General features: G+C 54.5%; 1 protein-coding gene across 6 annotated transcripts in view; it reads right to left on the bottom strand.

The window, feature by feature from the left end:
- Positions 1 to 17,539, bottom strand: part of LOC128269475 (ryanodine receptor) — a 28,237-nt gene extending 10,698 nt beyond the window's left edge. For 2 of the 6 annotated variants that reach the window (XM_053006952.1, XM_053006950.1), the window contains exons 1-18: positions 17,486 to 17,539; positions 16,119 to 16,322; positions 12,847 to 12,924; positions 12,453 to 12,641; positions 12,177 to 12,376; positions 11,587 to 12,111; positions 9,452 to 11,522; positions 9,293 to 9,373; positions 7,984 to 8,083; positions 6,383 to 6,492; positions 6,219 to 6,316; positions 5,148 to 6,155; positions 4,351 to 5,082; positions 4,154 to 4,291; positions 3,395 to 3,397; positions 3,079 to 3,285; positions 2,720 to 3,013; positions 74 to 2,657 (exon numbers count right to left, since the gene is read on the bottom strand). In XM_053006952.1, coding sequence (XP_052862912.1) covers positions 74 to 2,657; positions 2,720 to 3,013; positions 3,079 to 3,285; positions 3,395 to 3,397; positions 4,154 to 4,291; positions 4,351 to 5,082; positions 5,148 to 6,155; positions 6,219 to 6,316; positions 6,383 to 6,492; positions 7,984 to 8,083; positions 9,293 to 9,373; positions 9,452 to 11,522; positions 11,587 to 12,111; positions 12,177 to 12,376; positions 12,453 to 12,641; positions 12,847 to 12,924; positions 16,119 to 16,322; positions 17,486 to 17,539 — 8,676 coding nt within the window. Of the gene's footprint in view, positions 1 to 73; positions 2,658 to 2,719; positions 3,014 to 3,078; positions 3,286 to 3,394; positions 3,398 to 4,153; positions 4,292 to 4,350; positions 5,083 to 5,147; positions 6,156 to 6,218; positions 6,317 to 6,382; positions 6,493 to 7,983; positions 8,084 to 8,888; positions 8,989 to 9,292; positions 9,374 to 9,451; positions 11,523 to 11,586; positions 12,112 to 12,176; positions 12,377 to 12,452; positions 12,642 to 12,846; positions 12,925 to 16,118; positions 16,323 to 17,485 lie in introns of all 6 variants that reach the window. The other 4 variants (XM_053006953.1, XM_053006951.1, XM_053006954.1 and 1 more) reach the window with 3 other exon arrangements.
- Positions 17,540 to 17,858: the final 319 nt, after the last annotated feature.

Below are 17,858 nucleotides of genomic sequence, written 5' to 3' on the forward strand. Positions count from 1 at the left end.
AATCAAGAATACGGAGGCAAGACAAGTAGCTCCACAGCTCCTCCACAGTTCCCCTAGGTCACCCCGGTCTTACGTATTCGCTCAGGGTGTTGTACGGCTTGAGCCGTGGGTGGGTCTTGTTCGCGTCGGACCACTGATCACCGTAGGTCCACCCGTTCTCCAGCTTGCGGCTTGCCCACGCGTCGTGGTAATGTTCGCTGAACTTTTGCACGATCTGATTAAGATCGTTCGTCAGCTGCACCATACTCGTGTCGATCGGCAGCGGATTGTAGTGCGGCTGATCGGGCCCACCGCCGGTCGGTTTGCCGTACAGATCGTCGTCCGAGTTCTTGGACAGACTGTAGTCGGGCGGCAGAGCGCACCCGATCGCGATCAGACACGGCAACGCTTTACCGAACAGCTCCGGATCGTAGTCCATGTTGCTGAGCGAGTCGAAGATGTTCGAGAACAGCAGCATCGTGAGGCGCTTCTCCTCGTCCGACGACGCCCCGAACTGGGACGCTTGGCCACCGCCGGTGGTACCGTAGTACTTGGCGCACCGCTCGTAGTGTAGCGTCAGCAGCCGCAGCGCCACCGTCGTGTACTCCGACAGCTTCGACACGTCGACAGTCAGCTTGCGGAGCAGCTTCAGCAGCATCGCCGGGTGCATGGCCGACGTGAGGGCGACCAGAAAGTCCGACACGGCCTCGCGCTGACCCTTGGTCAGCATCCGGTTCTTGGACATCCGGTATACGGTGTGAAGCGTGGCGTCCAGCAGGCTGGCGTAGTTTTCGGCCTCGTTGTAGAACTTCGAGTGCTTGATCAGCAGCGGCAGGATGGAGTTGCCGATGTAGCGGTTCATCGAGAGCGCCATATCACTCTCGGACCCATCACTCCGATCGAGCATGGTGGCGGCGCGCAGGTCGGGCAGGAACGCATCCTCCAGCAGCCGGTAGAACAGCTCCTGCGTTTCGATCCCGTAGACGCGCTCGAGGAACAGCACAACGCTCTGCTTGTGGCCGGGCACCAGACCGGACGGGATGTCGGACTTGGGCCTGTCCTCCCCGACGGCCGGATTGGTGAGCGTGAACTTGAGACTCAGCACCCCCTGCAGGTCCTCGAGCGGGACGAGCGAGCGCAGGATAGCGCGCGCCCGGAGCGACTCATTCTTGCCCTGCTCGATCACGGCCGCGTCCGGAGCGCAGCGACCCAGCAGATCCACCAGCGTACAGTAGAAGCACAGGATGGCGGCCCCCGTATCGATGTAGTCCTCGTCGTCGTCCCCTTCGGGCAGCGGATGCGTAAAGTTCAGGCCCACGATCGTACCGTCGGTCTCCTCCTGAAGCTTCCTTCGCTCGGAGATCCGTTCCGACATCTTGTTCGCCTCGATGATGGCCTTCAGCAGACCTTCTCCCTCACCGCGCAGGGCCGGCCCGAGACACTCGGGGCGCCGGATCAGCAGCCGGATCACGAGATTGGCGTTCTCCTCGACGCTCTCACCGTTCACCCACACGCAGAAACGTAGGAAATCTAGATACCGTTCGCCTTCGACCGGATCCCACCCGAGGTCCGGATAGCCACGCTCGATCAGCTCCGAGTTGCTCTGTAGTCCGCACCGCGACAGGTAGATCGCGATCTTCTCCAGGTAGTGTTCGCGGAGTGCCAGCGCCAGCTCCGTGTTCTCCATCAGACTGGAGTAGGCCACATCGAGTGGTGTGGACCCCCGAAGACTCGGGCGCGACAGCAGGATGTTGGAGTTCTCGAGCAGAAAGTCGAAGTGGTCGAACATGGCCTTCTGGTTCTGGCGCCCGGTGCGGCAGAAGTAGCACAGGAAGCGACAGCACGCGACCACCATCTGATGCGAGGTGTCCTTCTCCTTCGGAGCCGACTCTTCGCCGTCGGCCGTCTGCACCGGCGCGTCGCTCTGGGCCTGGGCCCGCCGCCCCAGAGTGTTCATCATCACCGCCATCACGTTCTCGTGTACGCGCAGAATGCGGATCAGGTCCGGGTGCTGGAAGAACGTGTGATTGTTGACCAGCTTCCAGAGCCGCTTGCGCATCAGCTCCTCCTCTTCCTGGCTCATCTGGACCGGCAGCAGCGCCCGGATCTGGCTCAGCCCGATCCACATGTTCGCGACGTCGGCCTTCGTTTTCGAGTTGATCACGTACGTTTTGTTGAGCGCCTTGATCAGCTCACCGATCGTGTCGTACTGACGGACGAGCAGCCCGAACATTTCGCGCACCAGCTTCGGGTTCTCGATCTGCGATTCTTCCGCCCACGAGACGAGCTGCTTGATCAGCACCTTGCGGAATACCTCCTCGGGCGTTTTCTTCTCCTCCTCGACCGGCTCCTTCGGGTCCTCTTCTAGCTCTTTGACGGCGTTGATGAAGTTGTACAGCTTCTTAATCGCACCCGGGCGCGTCTCGTTCAGTTTGTCCGCCTCGGGTTCCTCCGGTTCCTGGAGCGCGTTCAGCGAAACCTTTCCCATCAGCCCGTCGTGGAACTCGACCAGCCGGTTGCGCAGATCCGGACCACAGGACGCGTTCTCGAGATCGTCTTCCTCCAGGTTCTTGAAGCCGAGGATGGCGTTCATCTGTTCGCGCGGTGGACAGCGGAACTCGCGTGTCTTCTTTGCCGCCACGGCACTGGGCAGATCCGATTGCTTGATCTCGATGTACCTGCAAGATCGGGACATCGTTGGAACACAGTTACATACCACCTTGGGTGAGCAGGACCTTACCGGCGCAACTGATCTTGCTGCAGATCACCGACGTAGTTGTGGGCGAACGCGATGATGCTCTCGACGCGATGCCTCAACTGCACGTCGTAGAGATGGTGCAACAGGTAGCACATCTGCAGCTTGGCCCCCTCGGCCATCTTCATCCGCAGCAGGCCCTTCCGGTGCTCGTCCTTACCTTCCTTCACGAACAACGGGTCCCACGTCTCGGGATCGATCATGATGAGCAGCTTTTCGACGTCCTCGTTCGTGATGACACCCACCAGCAGCAGCCGGTCGATCAACTTGATCAAGGGTCTATACCGACCGTAGAAGTAGTTGAATTGAATGTTTCCTGGTATGGACCGGTAGCCGATACTTACAGGAACAGGTTTTCGTTCGATCCACCGATCGGGTCGCGATTGTGCACCTGATTGATCAGGACTGCCTCCTGCAGTGCACTCATCACGAACTCTCTCACCACCTCGAGTGGGAATCTTGGCGAATATAACGAGTCAATTGCCGGTATGGGTTCACTGGAAGAATCTGGTGCTACTATTGTCGGCATATTCGATTGTGAGGGTGTGGGTCTGGGAACGGAAGAATAATGGCATGCAGATGTTCAGGAACGGGCGGAACCGGAAGGGTGGGATGAACAGGCACTCCCGATCATTCGAACTTCTGACCTCTCAACGTGACGGACTCTCGGATCAAGTTTGATCCACCGATAGTCAACTTCATCATATTCTTCATTTTCATAGACATTTAACAAACATTTCGAAAACAAGTAGAGGGTGCTTCATCTAGTGTTTGGATTCCGAATTCCGATGTCGTCCAAGTTTTCAGCTTCAATTTTGCCGAAGAACCAATCGGCCAACATTTCTCGGTAGCGGTAACGCCATCGACTTCATTTTCGAAGAAAAATGAAACCGATGATGTCGCTAGACAAAAATCTGCATCCACCACTCTTTGTGGGTGCATTGGCTTCTCTTGCACGAAGTGTGGGTTGTGGTGAGTTGAAGACTCAGCACTTTTCTCACTCACCATTGGGAAAAGAAGTTTTCCCAATTTTCTGAAAGCGCATAGCGGCCTTTCCAATTTCCAGAATGTATTTTGACGTTTAAAAATTCAAACGGTATCGGTAGTTAGTAAAATCCATAAACACTCGATGGACCGCCCTAGATAGATCGCGTAGGTAGTGCTCCACTGCTCCTCAGCGCGAGCTGTTAGAGGGGGTTAGATGTAGATCAATAATGTGCGACAAACAGAGAGACAGTGGGAGAGAGACAGACCATGAATAGCGGTGCAAGAAGCGTGCCTTCTATTCACGGGAAGTTCTTTCCCGTAGAACGGCCACGTCGCATCGGGCCGGTTGGTGGTGGTGGATTTCGGGGTTAGTCACAACCACTCCCCCAGTGGGTTAGTGTACGGTACACACCGGGTAGGCCAGTTACTTACGCAATCTCGGTCATATTCATTTCCGGCTGCACCGACAGCGTTTGGAGCGAGCGCAGCGAGTGGCACATTTCCGAGTCCGCGTACACCTCCTTCAGGTCGGTCCCGAGCGGAATGATGTACTCATTCTTACAGACCTCCCTACAAAGGGTGAGCGAACAGGTGAGCGAAGGCAAGGCAACGGAACCGGATCTACTCACATTGTCGTGGCGTGTGACTCGAGGTGCAGCGAGATCAACAGATCGTAGAAGCCGAGTCGCAGCGGACCGCTCATGTACTCGGACTGGATCGCGTACAGGAGCTGCTTCTGGTCGACGTGCGAGCAGAGCGCATGGGCCGCCCGGTAGTTGGACTGGTAGCAGAGGGCCGAGTAGAGGGTCAGCGTGTGCGCGTGGAACTGCAGCAGGCGATCGATTTCGATCAGTTCGAGAACATCCATACAACGATCCTCCTCGGGGATGTGGAGCGCCAGCATCGACACCGGATCCTCGCACAGCATCGACCAGCCGCGGATGTCGGACAGCTTGAGGGCGTGCACTTGGAGTGCGGTATTAGGCACCCGAGCCCACTGGTGCGGCTTCAGACACTGGACCTTCAGGCGCGGCGGGAACTGCGGGTTGATGTGCTTGTCGCCCGTCGGCAGGACGGCCGCCGATAGGGGCAGCGTGGTCGGTGTGCGGCCCAGCTCGATCTGCAGGATCTCCTTGCTTGTCGCCTCGACGAAGATGGCCGGGAACAGCTTGGTGTCCGGTTCCATCAGGAACACGTGCGACGTTTCCTTGCCCTCGCACGTGAACCGAATCGTTCCGGTGGCCGTATCGACGAAACACCCGACGAACATACCCTGCGACGCACCCTTCCCGGATGCGTCTTGCGTGACCTCGTTGAACAGCTCGTCCGCTCGGACCATGTAGCACGACTGGCGGTTCACGCTGCAGCGAGGCGAGACAAAGAACGGTCACATCCTGCGACGACACACATTGGGCCCGATACTTACATTTCGATCGTTTTGCCGACCTCATCCTCCACGTAGATCGCGGCGTGGCGCACCTTGCCCTGGTTGAACTCCTTGCTGTGCACGTGGTACTGGGTGGTGACCCAGCCGACGTACACGTGCGTCGGGTCCTGCCCGGGGAAGATCCGCACACCGTAGAAGTACTCGTTGATGAGCCGCAGACAGTCGGCATCGTACACCTCGTTACCGAACGACTCGACCTGCGCGTTACCGCCCGCCATGCCGGCCTTCCGGTCCGGCACCATCGGGGGCTGCTGGCGGAGATCGCTGCTCGACAGGCGCGCGCTCGTTTGGCCACCGCGAACCTTCAGGTTGCTCTTGCGAGGTTCCGGCTCGGGCGTCCGGCGATCCGCCTTCAGCTTGTCCTTGCTCTGGTCGCGCTTCTTGCCGAACAGCCGGAACGGGCTACGACCGCGCTTCTTGCGCCCATCGGTACCATCCGTTCCGTCCAGTTCGTTGTCGGAGTACGCGTTCAGCTCACCGTCGCTCGTCGCCTCACCGTTGATCTCGATGCCGGGCGGGCTGAGCCCACCCGTGCGGCCTGGGTGGCGTGAGGGGCGCTGGGGGCCGTTCGTTGGACGCATCAGCTCGTCCGCTTCGGCCGCATCCTCCGAGTAGTTCCGGTGCAGCCCCTTGATGTCGCTCATCGTGAATCCGCTGCGCATGATGTGGTCGAAGTGAGCCGGTGCCGCGTGCTCGACTTCCGTCATCAGCCGGTGCTGCCGGATGCGGATCTCCTCCCAGCGGTGCATCTTCTCCGTTTCGGTGATGAACGAACCGGCACACGTGACCGGGAGCGACAGCCGCAGGAACTCCCAGTTCGCTTTCTCCATCGTTTCGAACGTGTTGTGGGAGATCTTCATGCACGGTGGCGTATCGGCACCGCCCGGGATGCGCGTCACGTCGATCCGGCCGTCCGGTACCTCGTCCGTGTTCTCAAAAATCGGCTGATCCTTCGTGTACCAGTGGGTGACCGGGCGTTTCATGTTTCTGTCGGAACGGAACGCCGTTGATAATGTAAACGAGATTGGTGACACGTCGAAGGGTACTTACACGCAGAACGGTTCGTAGCCTTCCTGCAGACCACAGGTGGTGAACCACTTGAGCGAGTCCACGTCCTGCCCGTAGACGACGCGAGCCTTTTGGCCAATCTGTGCCGAGAGAGCGAACATTAATGAGCCAGACCAAGACCGGCTTCAAGAGCTTCGTCCACTTACTCCGATCGTACAGGCTGGCACAAAGCCGACACCCTCCGGTGCGTTAACGTCCGCAAACGTCGTTTCGCCGCCCAGCGCATCCATCAGGAGTTCCCCGTTCAGCGAGAAACCTAAGCGAAGGTCCAACTTGTTACAGAACTCGGTACCAAAAAAGGGGCGTGGGATGCTTAAGCTGAGACGTACTATTTTGTAGTGAGTAAGATTAGTATACTGAAGCTAGGCAAGACTAGACGAGGACTCCCCAGACGAGTAGATGCGTGCTTAGGGTTAGGGGGCTAGACACGATGCATCTCTTGCAAGCGTCTTGCAACGGTCTACGCACTACGGGGTGATGCAATTGTGAAGCGTGAAGCGAAGTACGGGATTAGGCAGCCAATCTTGATGTGTGAAAACTGTGTGTCATTGAACCTACTATCGGAACGCAAAGTGCAGGCGAAAGTGGCGGAGAGTGGTTAAATAACGAACTGCTAAAGAATGCTAGTGGCATGCGGCTAGAACACGGGAGGTTGAAGGTGCTGTGCCCAGATAATAGTGCGAAGATGCGAAGCATCGTAGATTCTGTTTCGGGTGTCTGGAATCGGTGGTCCATTTTTCGGTGGCAGTGCTCGAAATCCACGATCGTAGTAGGTTTACGTACCAGGGCTAAAAGTCGAAAACCGGATAGTGTAAACAGATGGCTCTAGCTGTCAATTTGGTCTTTCTCATTATGCCATTTTGGCAACACTGCCTTGTTTTGACATCAGGGAAATTATGTTAGGCAAATTAAAAACAAATAATTTGTCGACTTTGTCGAACTTTTGTGCCTGAGAATAACGATTTGCGACATCGTTGCTTTTATGCTACCTCTTCAAGAAAACTACTTCAGAAGGCCTCTGTCGGAGAGGCTACAAAAATGTTTGAGGACGTTGAACTACAAGAGCTTTTTGGGTCGAAAGTGACACGCAAACGCAACAAAAACTCCCGGATCAGCTAAATGTATCCCAATACACCATATCCCTATATTTAAAGGCTCTGGGAAAGATCAAGAAGATTGGAAAATGAACTGAACGATGAGCTGAAGTCAACGAAGAACAACATCTGTAATTCTACTCGCCATGTACAAAAGGATGTCATTTCTCCATCAGATCGTGATGGGAGCAGAAAGTTGTGGTGTTCCACGAACTTCTAGAACCTGGTAAAATTTCTACGAGAAAGTCGAAAATTGGATGCCTATTTACTTCAAAAAACGAAGAATTCTTTCGAAGTCCACAATTTAACAGAGAGAAGGGCGAAATGTATATCTGCCGATTGTTTTCTTTGAATAAAATCCGAGTGTCGACTTTTAGTCCTGGTACACTATTATAAGAGCGCATTGGCGCGGTTGATTAGTAAAAACAGAAAGACAGCAAAGGCACTAGGAGAGAGGAGGCACTGGCACGGTGGTTGCGTATTATGGCGGGAACGGCCGAATGCGAATGCAGAAATAGTAAACGAACAAGCCAAACAAGGTAGGGGTAGTAAGGTTAGTAACGCGTAATGGCAAACAACGCGTTGACCGCAAATGCGGAAAACACTGGAAGCGGAAGTCGATCTATAGAATGTAACAACAACGGGTTCCTTACTGATCGTATGATCCACTAAGTCAAGAAATACGCCGACGATATCGCCCGGCATCCACTGTTTGCCGAACGACTCCGTAGCACCGCCGGACACTTTCTCTTCCTGAACCACGAGCCCCGATTCGATTAGTGACAGTTTGATTTTGTTCGGCCATTCGTTGGCCGCCGACGAGTAACGAAGGATGTGAAACGCAGGATGTGGATATCGAAGATACGGTGTTGTGGTGGTTTGGGAGTAAACACAGTCAGGATGAGCACAGTGTCGAAATGTGACAGACGGAAGCAGATCGAGAGAAGAGACAGATAGAAAGAGAAAGAGAGAGAAAGAGAGAGAGAGAGAGAAAGAAGAATTTGTAACATCCGAAAATATTGCTGCTGAGAACGATTTAGCGTTTCCAAATACGGGATGACGGATTGCGTGATGTACGTGAACGGAACGAAGCTGTGCGGTGCTCGTCTTTACTCAATCGGAGTGGCGTACGGATTCGGAGATTCGGGCCGATTGATTTGATTGCAACTTGCGGTCCTTTCGAACTGATAAATGAGTGACAGGTCTTAACACTTGTATAGCACACGCAAGCAACTAGCTCCATCCAAGAAACACAGAGACAGAGAGAGAGAGAGACAGAGAAATAGTCACAGTGGAAAGGGGGGTGGGGTCAACCGACATGTAACATTTACGACAGCGAGAGGACACATCGGTCAAGAAGACACAGGACACAGGAACACAACTCTGCCCTGCCCAGGGGCAGGGAAACCGGAGTAGAGTAGCTACGCAACCAGTAAAAACGGTCAAGGAGTAACAAGGAACAGCAAAAAACAAAAAAAAACGGAAAACAACGTAACAAAAACCGGCGCAAAAACACAAACGCGTGTTGGACGCGACCCCGACCGACCGGGCGGCTTACTCATGCTCTTCTCGCCGACGTTTATGAAGCACCCGATGATGTCGCCGATCTTATAGCGCCTACCAAAGTCTTCGACCGTGTGCAGATGCATCTTGCGTGCCTGAGCGTGCGTGCGTGCGCGGGGCAAGAACGGTCGGAACGAGGTCGGAACCAGCACCGTGGTGGTGGGGGAAGGGAAGATGGTGCGATGGTGGCAAGGCCCAACGGTCCAACAAACCCCGTGAGGGAGGTACGAGCGAGGGACAGTGAGAAAGAAAGAGAGGTGAGGTCGATACATTAAAGACGGAGCGGAACTTTTGAACTCCATAACGTCGGGGTAACTAGTTTTGGGGACGTCCGAAAGTCCACCGACCGCCATTTTGAGCCATCGAGCGCGGAGTTGTTGTCGGACGGGGACTACTTACGTTGTAACCATCGAAGGCCCACGATGCATCGTCGCTACCGAGCATTGTCCCGGGATTACAGTCGGCTCGAGCCCAACCGACCTGTGGAAGGCATTGGAAAAGACGTTAGTTCTGCGAGGCATCTTCCGGAACGAACCGAGCGCTCGACTTTCGGCTTACCCGCATCGGACCGGCGGCGAGCACCTCGAACTCGAAGTACCACTTGCCCGAGCTGACGGCGTACGTCCGCTCGACGCGGTACGTCCGGAAGGCGGCAAACTTCTGACGCAGGGCTTCGGCAGCCAGCGCCTCGTTCGCCTCGCCCGTCGGTGGGTCCAGGTTGTAGCCGTAGATGAGCAGCGTCCGGACGGTTTCCGAGGCCGTGTCCCGGTTCGCCTTCTTGATCGCTTCGTCCACCTTCGAGTACGGCACCAGGTGCGGACTGCGCAGGTTGTCGGCGTCCTCGTTCAGCCCGTACGTCCAGCCCTGCTGGATGCGCTCCTTCGCCCACAGGTTGTGCGTGTTCTCCGCCAGCTGGTCGACGAGCTCCTCCATCTTGGGCGTCAGTACGGCGGCACTCAGGTCGAGCGGGCCCGGCTTGTAGCCGTTACCCTGCATGTACGGATCGTTCGGTAGGCGGATCGGCCGGATACGAGCCGGCGGTTTGTCGACCGAGATGTAGTAACCGAGCGACAGGATCGTCTTGAGAGTCTGCACGGCCAGCTGGCTGTCGTAGCGCTTTTCCGCCGCCGGCAACTTCTCGAACGACGTCAGACACGGATGGATACGGTACACATCGTCGCGTCGCTCACCCCACGTCCAGCCGGCCTCGATCTTGTTGAGGGCCCACATCTCGTGGATGTTTTCCGCCAGCTTGTCCCGGATCGTCTCGACCGAGGACGGGAGCGTCACGGCCGACGTATCGACCGGCATCGGCACGAACGCCGAGTCGTCCTCCACCAGCCACGGCCCGGCCAGCACGTTCTTGTGCAGGTTTCCGAAGTAGAAGCACGGATCGAGACTGAGGTTCTGGTGGGGCATAAGGCACTGTACGAGCGGCGAGAAGCCGGGCGGTGGGCTGAACTTCATGCGCCCGTTGTCGCCCCCGAACAGGAAGCGACAGCTGAGCTTCGACGAGCAGCTCATCACCGGGAAGAACATCCCGTCCAGGTTGAAGTCGGTGAAGCAACCCTGCACCGGCTCGCCGTTGAAGGTGAAGCGGATGACCGGCACGCTCAGGTCGAGCGTACACCCGATGACGTCACCCTTCCGGATGAACGGTTCCGTCACGTCGGCCGGCACGACCCGCGTCCGGCGGCCGGCCGACCAGAAGTGCATCCCGTCGAACCCGTACGAGAACAGATCGTCCCCGACACCGTTGCCGCCCCACTTTTCGCCGCCGCCCGGGTACGGCACGTAGCCGGCCGTGTTGGCCCAGCCGATGCGCAGGTGCGGTGTCATGTGCGTCATCTGCTCGATGTGGTCCATCGTCACCTCGAAGTACCACTTCTGGTAGATGGCGGACCCACTGACGCGGCCCACAAAGATGTTCGGCCTGATACTGGCCACATGGTCGACGAGGCTCGTCTGCAGGAGCAGGTTCTTGCCCGGCAGCAGAAAGTCACAGATGTTGTTCTGGGACGAGCGGACCGCCACGCCGTTACCAACGCACAGTGAACACAGTACGTCCAGGACCTTTGGATCGCGGCCGTGCTTCTCCAGCAGCGAGATGATCACCTTGATGTGCTCGTCCCGCATCATGTTCAGCGCTTCCGGCGAGTCAATCAGGACGCAGTGCAACACATCGAGCATGCCGGAACCCTCACTGGACGCCTGCGAGCCAAGGCGCGAGAACAGCCAGTTCAGGCGGTTCGAGTTGGCGAACTGGGCACAGTTCGTGTGGTTGCCCTTGATGATGGCCGCCAGCAGCTGGTAGAGGTAGCCGGAGATCATGTCCCAGCTCTGGCCGCTCTCGTCGCTCGCCAGAAACGACGCCAGGAAGCCCTGCGACGAGATGACGTTGATCTTGTCGATCGCCTCGAGGATCAGGTTCAGGACGCCCTCCTCCTGAAACAGGTCCTGCCGGTTGCGGAGTGCCCGCAGCCGGTTCTGCTTCTCCTCGTGCTCCATGTCGTCCTCTGGCTGGGCGAAGTAGTTGATTAGATCCTCCAGACACATCACCATCTCGCCCAGGTTGACCGTCTGCAGGAAGATCGAATGACGCCGATTCTCCTGGAGCGTCTCAAGGCCACTGTAAGCAGCGTGAAGAAGTCAGATCTCCTGTGGTCCCATTAGCCTGCTTGTGCCTGACCTACCTGATGAACTTGGTGAACAGACTGCTACACTTGCGGATGACGCGGGCCGTACGCGACTCTTCCTCCTGCGAGCGCGAAAAGTCCAACCCATCGTCCATCTTGCCCTCCTCGTGCAGGATCGCTTGCTTCTCCTCGACCTTGCCGACGCCCTTCTTCTTCGTTTCGTAGCTCTTGTAGCTGACCCACAGGCTCGACTCGTGGTGCTGCATGATGACGGTCGAGTCACCGTACTTGATGATCGGCGCCCCGATGATCTCCAGATCCTTGTCCTCCAGCACCACCTTCTGGTCATCCTTCTCCAGGCGCAGCACGAACGCCGTCTGCGAGGTGGTCGCTTGGTCGCGCGTCATCAGGATCAGCTCGTTGTTGTCGTTCACGCCGAGGTACCGGCCGGTTGTCAGGTGGCGGATGCGCATCGGATGCGACCAGTTGATGAACCCACCGGTCCACTTGGTGCGAGCCAGTTCGAGGCGCCACAGCGATCGGGCCTGCGACATCACCGAGCCACCTTCGTACACCACGATACTAGGGGAAAACGACGAAAACATGTCAAACATCCGGTCCATTTGCTAGACCTGGAGAGGGCTTACTTTTGACCGAGATCTTCGCTCCAGGTGCTGGGGATCGTGAGACACTCGTCGCCGCCGTGGAAGAACCGCAGCACATCGCCACCAAACACGTAACCGACGTACTTCATGCGCGAAATACCCGTCCCGTACGGCTGCACGCTCCAGTGCGTCACGTGGAAGCTCGCATTCACGACCGACAGATCGTTCTCCTTCGTCGTGTGCTGCAACGGGACAGTAATTGAAGGAGTGTCTGTGTCAGTAGCTTCGAAGACGCTTCCCTGAGGTGGGACCCCTTACCAGATATCGCTCGGTAGCGACAGACACCAAGATGAGATCGTCACCGACGCGAACCTTCTCGCCCTCCGAGCGCTGCTTGCTAGCCGGATGGACGGTCCACCAGCACGCCTCTCCCTGGCTGTGCTCCTGCAGACCCACGTCGAAGGACAGCTTGTCGTTGGAGGACGACGTCGACAGGCAGGCAAGGTACTGTGGCGAGAAGTGACACGGCATCGTGATTAATAACCGTGCGGACGTGAGAGTGTGTCGGTTGGGGACTATAATTAGCCCGATGGCGTAATTGGCAACAATTTTGCAAATGCCCGCCCGACATCGACGCTAACCTTCGCCAGGCCTACTGGGACTTGCTCTTGCACGTGCCAACATGGATAGGGCCGGATGTCACTCTACTCACCATGTCGCTGTTGTTGTGACGCAGCAGGATGGCATTGCCGTACAGCAACGTCCGATGTCCGGAACCGGTACCCTTGCCCTAGTGTACAGTGTTGGGGTGTTTTTTTTCGTGAGTTCGTTTCGGTTAAACAAGAGACAGATAGAAAACAGATTATTAGAAAAGACGGGTAGAAGTAGTAGCCGGTTTGCCAGACAAAACGGCAATCAACGGTGAGCATTGGAAGCAGCACACAGTGGCGACACTGCGTGGCAGGTTGTTGAAGTGATTAAAAGGTTTCGGTTGTAGGAGAAGTTTACTGGCTGTCCGGCGCATTCGCGCGTTGTTGGTTAGTTGTTTGGAACACGGACTCAACGGACTCGCGGCACGCGTCATTCCACTCTTCTATTCTAGGTATTCAGGCACAGGCACACCACGGCAACTGGACACGCTGAGTAGGTGTTAATAGTCATTCGAACGAGCGAGAGGACATGTTGGAGGTGAATATATACAACGCTTGGTTTGGTGATCAGCGTTCATGCGTTCAGTTCAGCCCCACGTGCCATGCATGTTTACCGTGTACGAGAAGGGACTTGCACATTCGAAGGGTTCAGATAGTTCTACGTTACAGAGACGGTCTAATCGATTTTCGCCGCTCATCTCATATTGTCTTGTGGAGGCACCCGCCTTATGGCTTGATGAATATTTATAGCCACAACTCTGTAGCTTCAAGAGTTACCGGATACGTGCTTTTTCTTCCGGCCATCACAAACACAGGAGTTGATTGCAGATTAAGCATGAGGGAACCTCTATCTTTACAGCAACCGCGATGCCAGCACGCAACAACGGGCTTGACGGCGAGCACACAATGGCACAGTTATGTCGCCCGGCAAGTCAGCCGAATGCAATAAAACTTCAATCTCGGGGACACGGGACAAACCATTCTTAAGGCAATGCGAACGCAATCTGTTGTGGCTTGCGGTTGAAGCGCTTCCAACCGAAGCCAGATCGTACATTCTGTACACTGTTGAGGCGTGAGGCTTTAAAACCATATTACGTTCACGGGTTGTTACATTTTATCGATAAGTGGTTCCGGTTTTCATTCGTTTTCATTCGGAATTTGAAAGATGAAAAGGATGTGGATGGAAAGAATGTGAAGTAGCTGTCGGGAAAGAGATGGTTGTGTTTCAAATCAAAACGTACAAACATGCACGGCGAATCGTTGAATTAGGAAAATTAATTTTGAATATAAGAAAAGGAAACATAAAGCCAATTAGAGATGAATTATGATGGACTAGAAGAAAAGTAGCAGAGAGCGAATGTGAGAGGGAAAAGAGAGACAGAGATAAGGAAGTACGAGGGCACAGAACAGTAAAGTGAAGCAGTTAGGTACAGGTGACAGAATAAAGTAATCGTAAGATAGAGAGAAAAAGACAGACAAGAGACATGAAAGGGAGCATGGAACATGAGGCAACCAATTGGACAACAGTAACAGGCAAGACAACAAGTAGACGCAGAAACAGAAAGAAACACGTCACACTCAGCAAAGGGCACGGTTGTTTTGGTTTCAGATACGAAATCGAAATTGGAGCGCAGGATGAAATCTTCACTGCTAGAGCATTCGCGGCCGCACTTACAACCGAATCGTTTCCCTGAAAGTAGAATCAAGCCGAAAGAAAATGGTTGCTGCATGAGAACGAATGCCATTGGTCGGTGGTCTTTGTTTGGCTAAAGGTTCGGTCAACGTCTGCGGGGTTTTGTAATAAAATTGTGTCAAACTCGTTTCTGCGAATGCCCCCGGAAGGCAAGCTGCGAATTTCATCTAGTCATGGCCCTTTTGGGAAATCGGTACCTCCGGTTGGAGGAGAAACTCCGAGGACGGCGCTCGGCAATCCATTAATCTTCGGCGGCCTGGGTCTTGCCGGGTATTTTCCGGAGGCCCCAATAAATCATCCAACTTGCCCTTGAGCCTGTCAACATCTGATGGTGGCAATAAAAAGCAAAAGCATACATAAATGGCCACCATCCAGCCGGCGCGAGAGGTTATTGATGGCATCCCGAGGGAGACCTAACCCACCAGACCAATCCGCGTCACGAAAGCTCTCACTACCAATTTAAGAGGATCCCGACACCGACTGTGCATCGACGGCTATGTAAATTGTGCAAGCTTTATGACTACCTAGGCGCCCATAACACAGCATCGGACGCGGATCAATACATCGCTGCGTTCCTGGAGATGCCAGAGGTCGTCTCGATGACGCTCTCCGCGGCTTCTCACAGCTAATCCGTTGCCGACCTCAAAACAGGGACGTAAAATGAAGACAATGCAAGAATCAAGAGCAAGAATCGACGCGAAAGTGGCACACTCGAGAACAAAAACCAACGGAAGAAAAAGAAAAGACTCGGGAGGGAAAAAGCATTAAAAAAACAAGTAACAAAAGTAACCAGGAGCCACGATGTCGCCAGTGCCGCGCTTCGGTCCCGGGCTTCTGTTCTGGGAGGAGTCGCCGAGAAACCGTCACGGGTGGACATCGATGGGGAGCAAAAAGCAAAAACCAGAACACTAACCCGAGGGCACGGTAGCACTGTTCTCTGGCTCGGTCTAGGGTCTAGCGGGGGTCGGGTGTTGTGTGTCGTGGGTCTTCGAACCGGTCGCGGTTCGCTTCGAGTCTTTGTGTGGCCTTCCCTGCCATATCCCCAAAAGAGATTCCCGGGCGGGAATGTGAGGCTCGTTAAGTCATTGCCGTGGCCCAAAATACCGAACAGGTGGTGTGAATAATGTCCTCATCATTTATGTATACGGTGGGGTGCAGCATAAAAAAAGTGTCGGAAGTGTCCCACGGAGTGTCGCGTTGAAGTGCCGTTCGGTGCAGAAAACGGAAACCGCGCAAGCTAATCGATAGTTTATACGCCAAACTACACCACACAACGGGGCGCTGTGAGTTTCACTTTCCACTTAGGTTTATGTTTAGGTGCGTTTCGGTGTGTGTGTGTGCGTGTGTGCCAGGGAGTTCTACAGTGAGGACTTATTTTTGCTTTTTTTCTAGGCTGTAGGGACCACAGCAAAAAAAACATCTGCAGGGTTTGGTGCGGAATCGAAATTTGGTGAAAAGTGAACAGCAGACCAAAACTCCAAGAACGTTACAGGTAACTACTACAGGTCTCGAGTGCCGTGCCGAGTGTATGGGTGGCAGTCGATGAAAGCCAACCCATGTTTACCGACACGTTCACGTGGGCCGTGCCCTCACTTCTGTCGAAATCCTACTGGCCCCCGGGGGGTACAGCGCGCTACTTACCGTTTCCGAGCCGGCCGCCGTTACCAACTCCTGCAGCGCACGCACCGAGAGGGCCTGCTCGATCACGAACACGCACTGCGATAGGTCCGGCGGGATGTTCTTGTCTGCGATGTTCTCCAGGAAGCAGTGCCGGTTGCCGAAACCCTCGGCCGCCAGGCAGACACGCTCCCCGGTCGCCGTACAGGACAGGCACACCATATCTTCCTGTGGGTGCAAGGTGTAAGAAACTATGTTAGCATTCGGCGTAAAATGGCAACAAAATGATGCTGCACACATGTTTATCTGCGACAGAGACTTGCTTAGGTCTTCCAGCGTGATAACCCAGGCGCAGCATGTGGGCCATGTGGCTCCACGAGTACATAAACATCATCAAACTCTCGTAGCCCCGGCGAGTGCTCTACGGCCGAGCGTTCTCTCTAAAGTGCCTTTTCATTTTTATTACTTGCGCCGTATCAGGAAGGAAATGGCCCTATAACACACAGGGGCAGTAATTTGATCGATAGCTCAAGATTTTTGTGCTTTTCAGTGGCCATTATCCAATACTTTTAGCAGATCACTATTTGGACTATTTGAGGGTAGTTTTGCTTTTAAGTTGACTCTCGATAGTTTAGAGTTGATTTGCACACTTTCATTGTAATTTAATCAATTCAAATAAACTGAATTTACGTTTTCTTTTACATGTTCTCTTTTTTGAAAAGTGTTTCATTTTTTTACTGTGTTACGAATGGTAACCGCGGGTCCTTTTTTACGTCGAAGAATAACTTTAATCCTCAACTCAATACCATTAATTCGTGAGAAGTTAATTAAAAATTAACTATATGAATAATGGCAAGCGCTGTGATTATACCGAAAAGGGACGGCAATACAAAAAGACGGTACAAACTACAACAATTTGGCCGCCAAGGGTGGAATCTCGAACCCGGCGCTAGTGTTGGTATGATTTATGCTCATAAATTATGCAATTACTACCACGGCCAGCCGTCAGCTTCAGGTGAACGCCGCCCGTAGCCGGCTTTATTTGGCATTCCATCATCATTCCGTAGCCGATGAATAAGTAATTATGCGTCGTCGGAAAGGATAATTCTTAAACATTCGGTTCCGGCAGTCACGGCTTACCGTCAATCAAGGCAGCAAGGTAGGCAACAGGCGTTCTTCCGAACACTTTTAAGGCATTTCGGGGGCCCGCAAGATTGCGGGCCGCGCGCGACAAGAGCGAAGTAATTGGAATAACCGCGAATTTGCGCGATTAAAAATTAAGACATTAGACCCGCATTTTAATTTAATTACGGTACATTCCGGCGTACATTTTCTGCTAATTGGAAATTGAAAATCGACCCCTCGCAAGGCGGGCGTGACACGGCACTTACCGTCCGCAGGAATGAAACGTCATCCTGCTCGGATCCTCCCTCTGCTTCTGCCATGGTGTCGCTCTACTTCCGCTCTATTTTGGCAGCTGGGGAGAAATCCTTCCGGAGCGGCTGCCACCAGTAAATGGCGGCAGCTCCACTAACACTAACGCAGACGCGCACACACACACACTCACACACACACAAACACAGATAATCGAGTCGGTCTGCCCTTCACTTGTTGTCCTTTCGTCTGGAGTTTCGAAACTTGTATTACACTTTAGTCGCCACCCTGCTGCGTTCACCGACGGCCATAATCCTTATTCTCGCCGGGATGCCGGGATGTGCGCTGGCCAAAGTTCCCCAACGTTTGCAACCCCCCCAAAAGAGCCGC

This window comes from Anopheles cruzii, chromosome 2 (genome assembly GCF_943734635.1).
Source record: "Anopheles cruzii chromosome 2, idAnoCruzAS_RS32_06, whole genome shotgun sequence".
In the NCBI taxonomy this organism is placed as follows: Eukaryota; Metazoa; Arthropoda; class Insecta; order Diptera; family Culicidae; genus Anopheles; species Anopheles cruzii.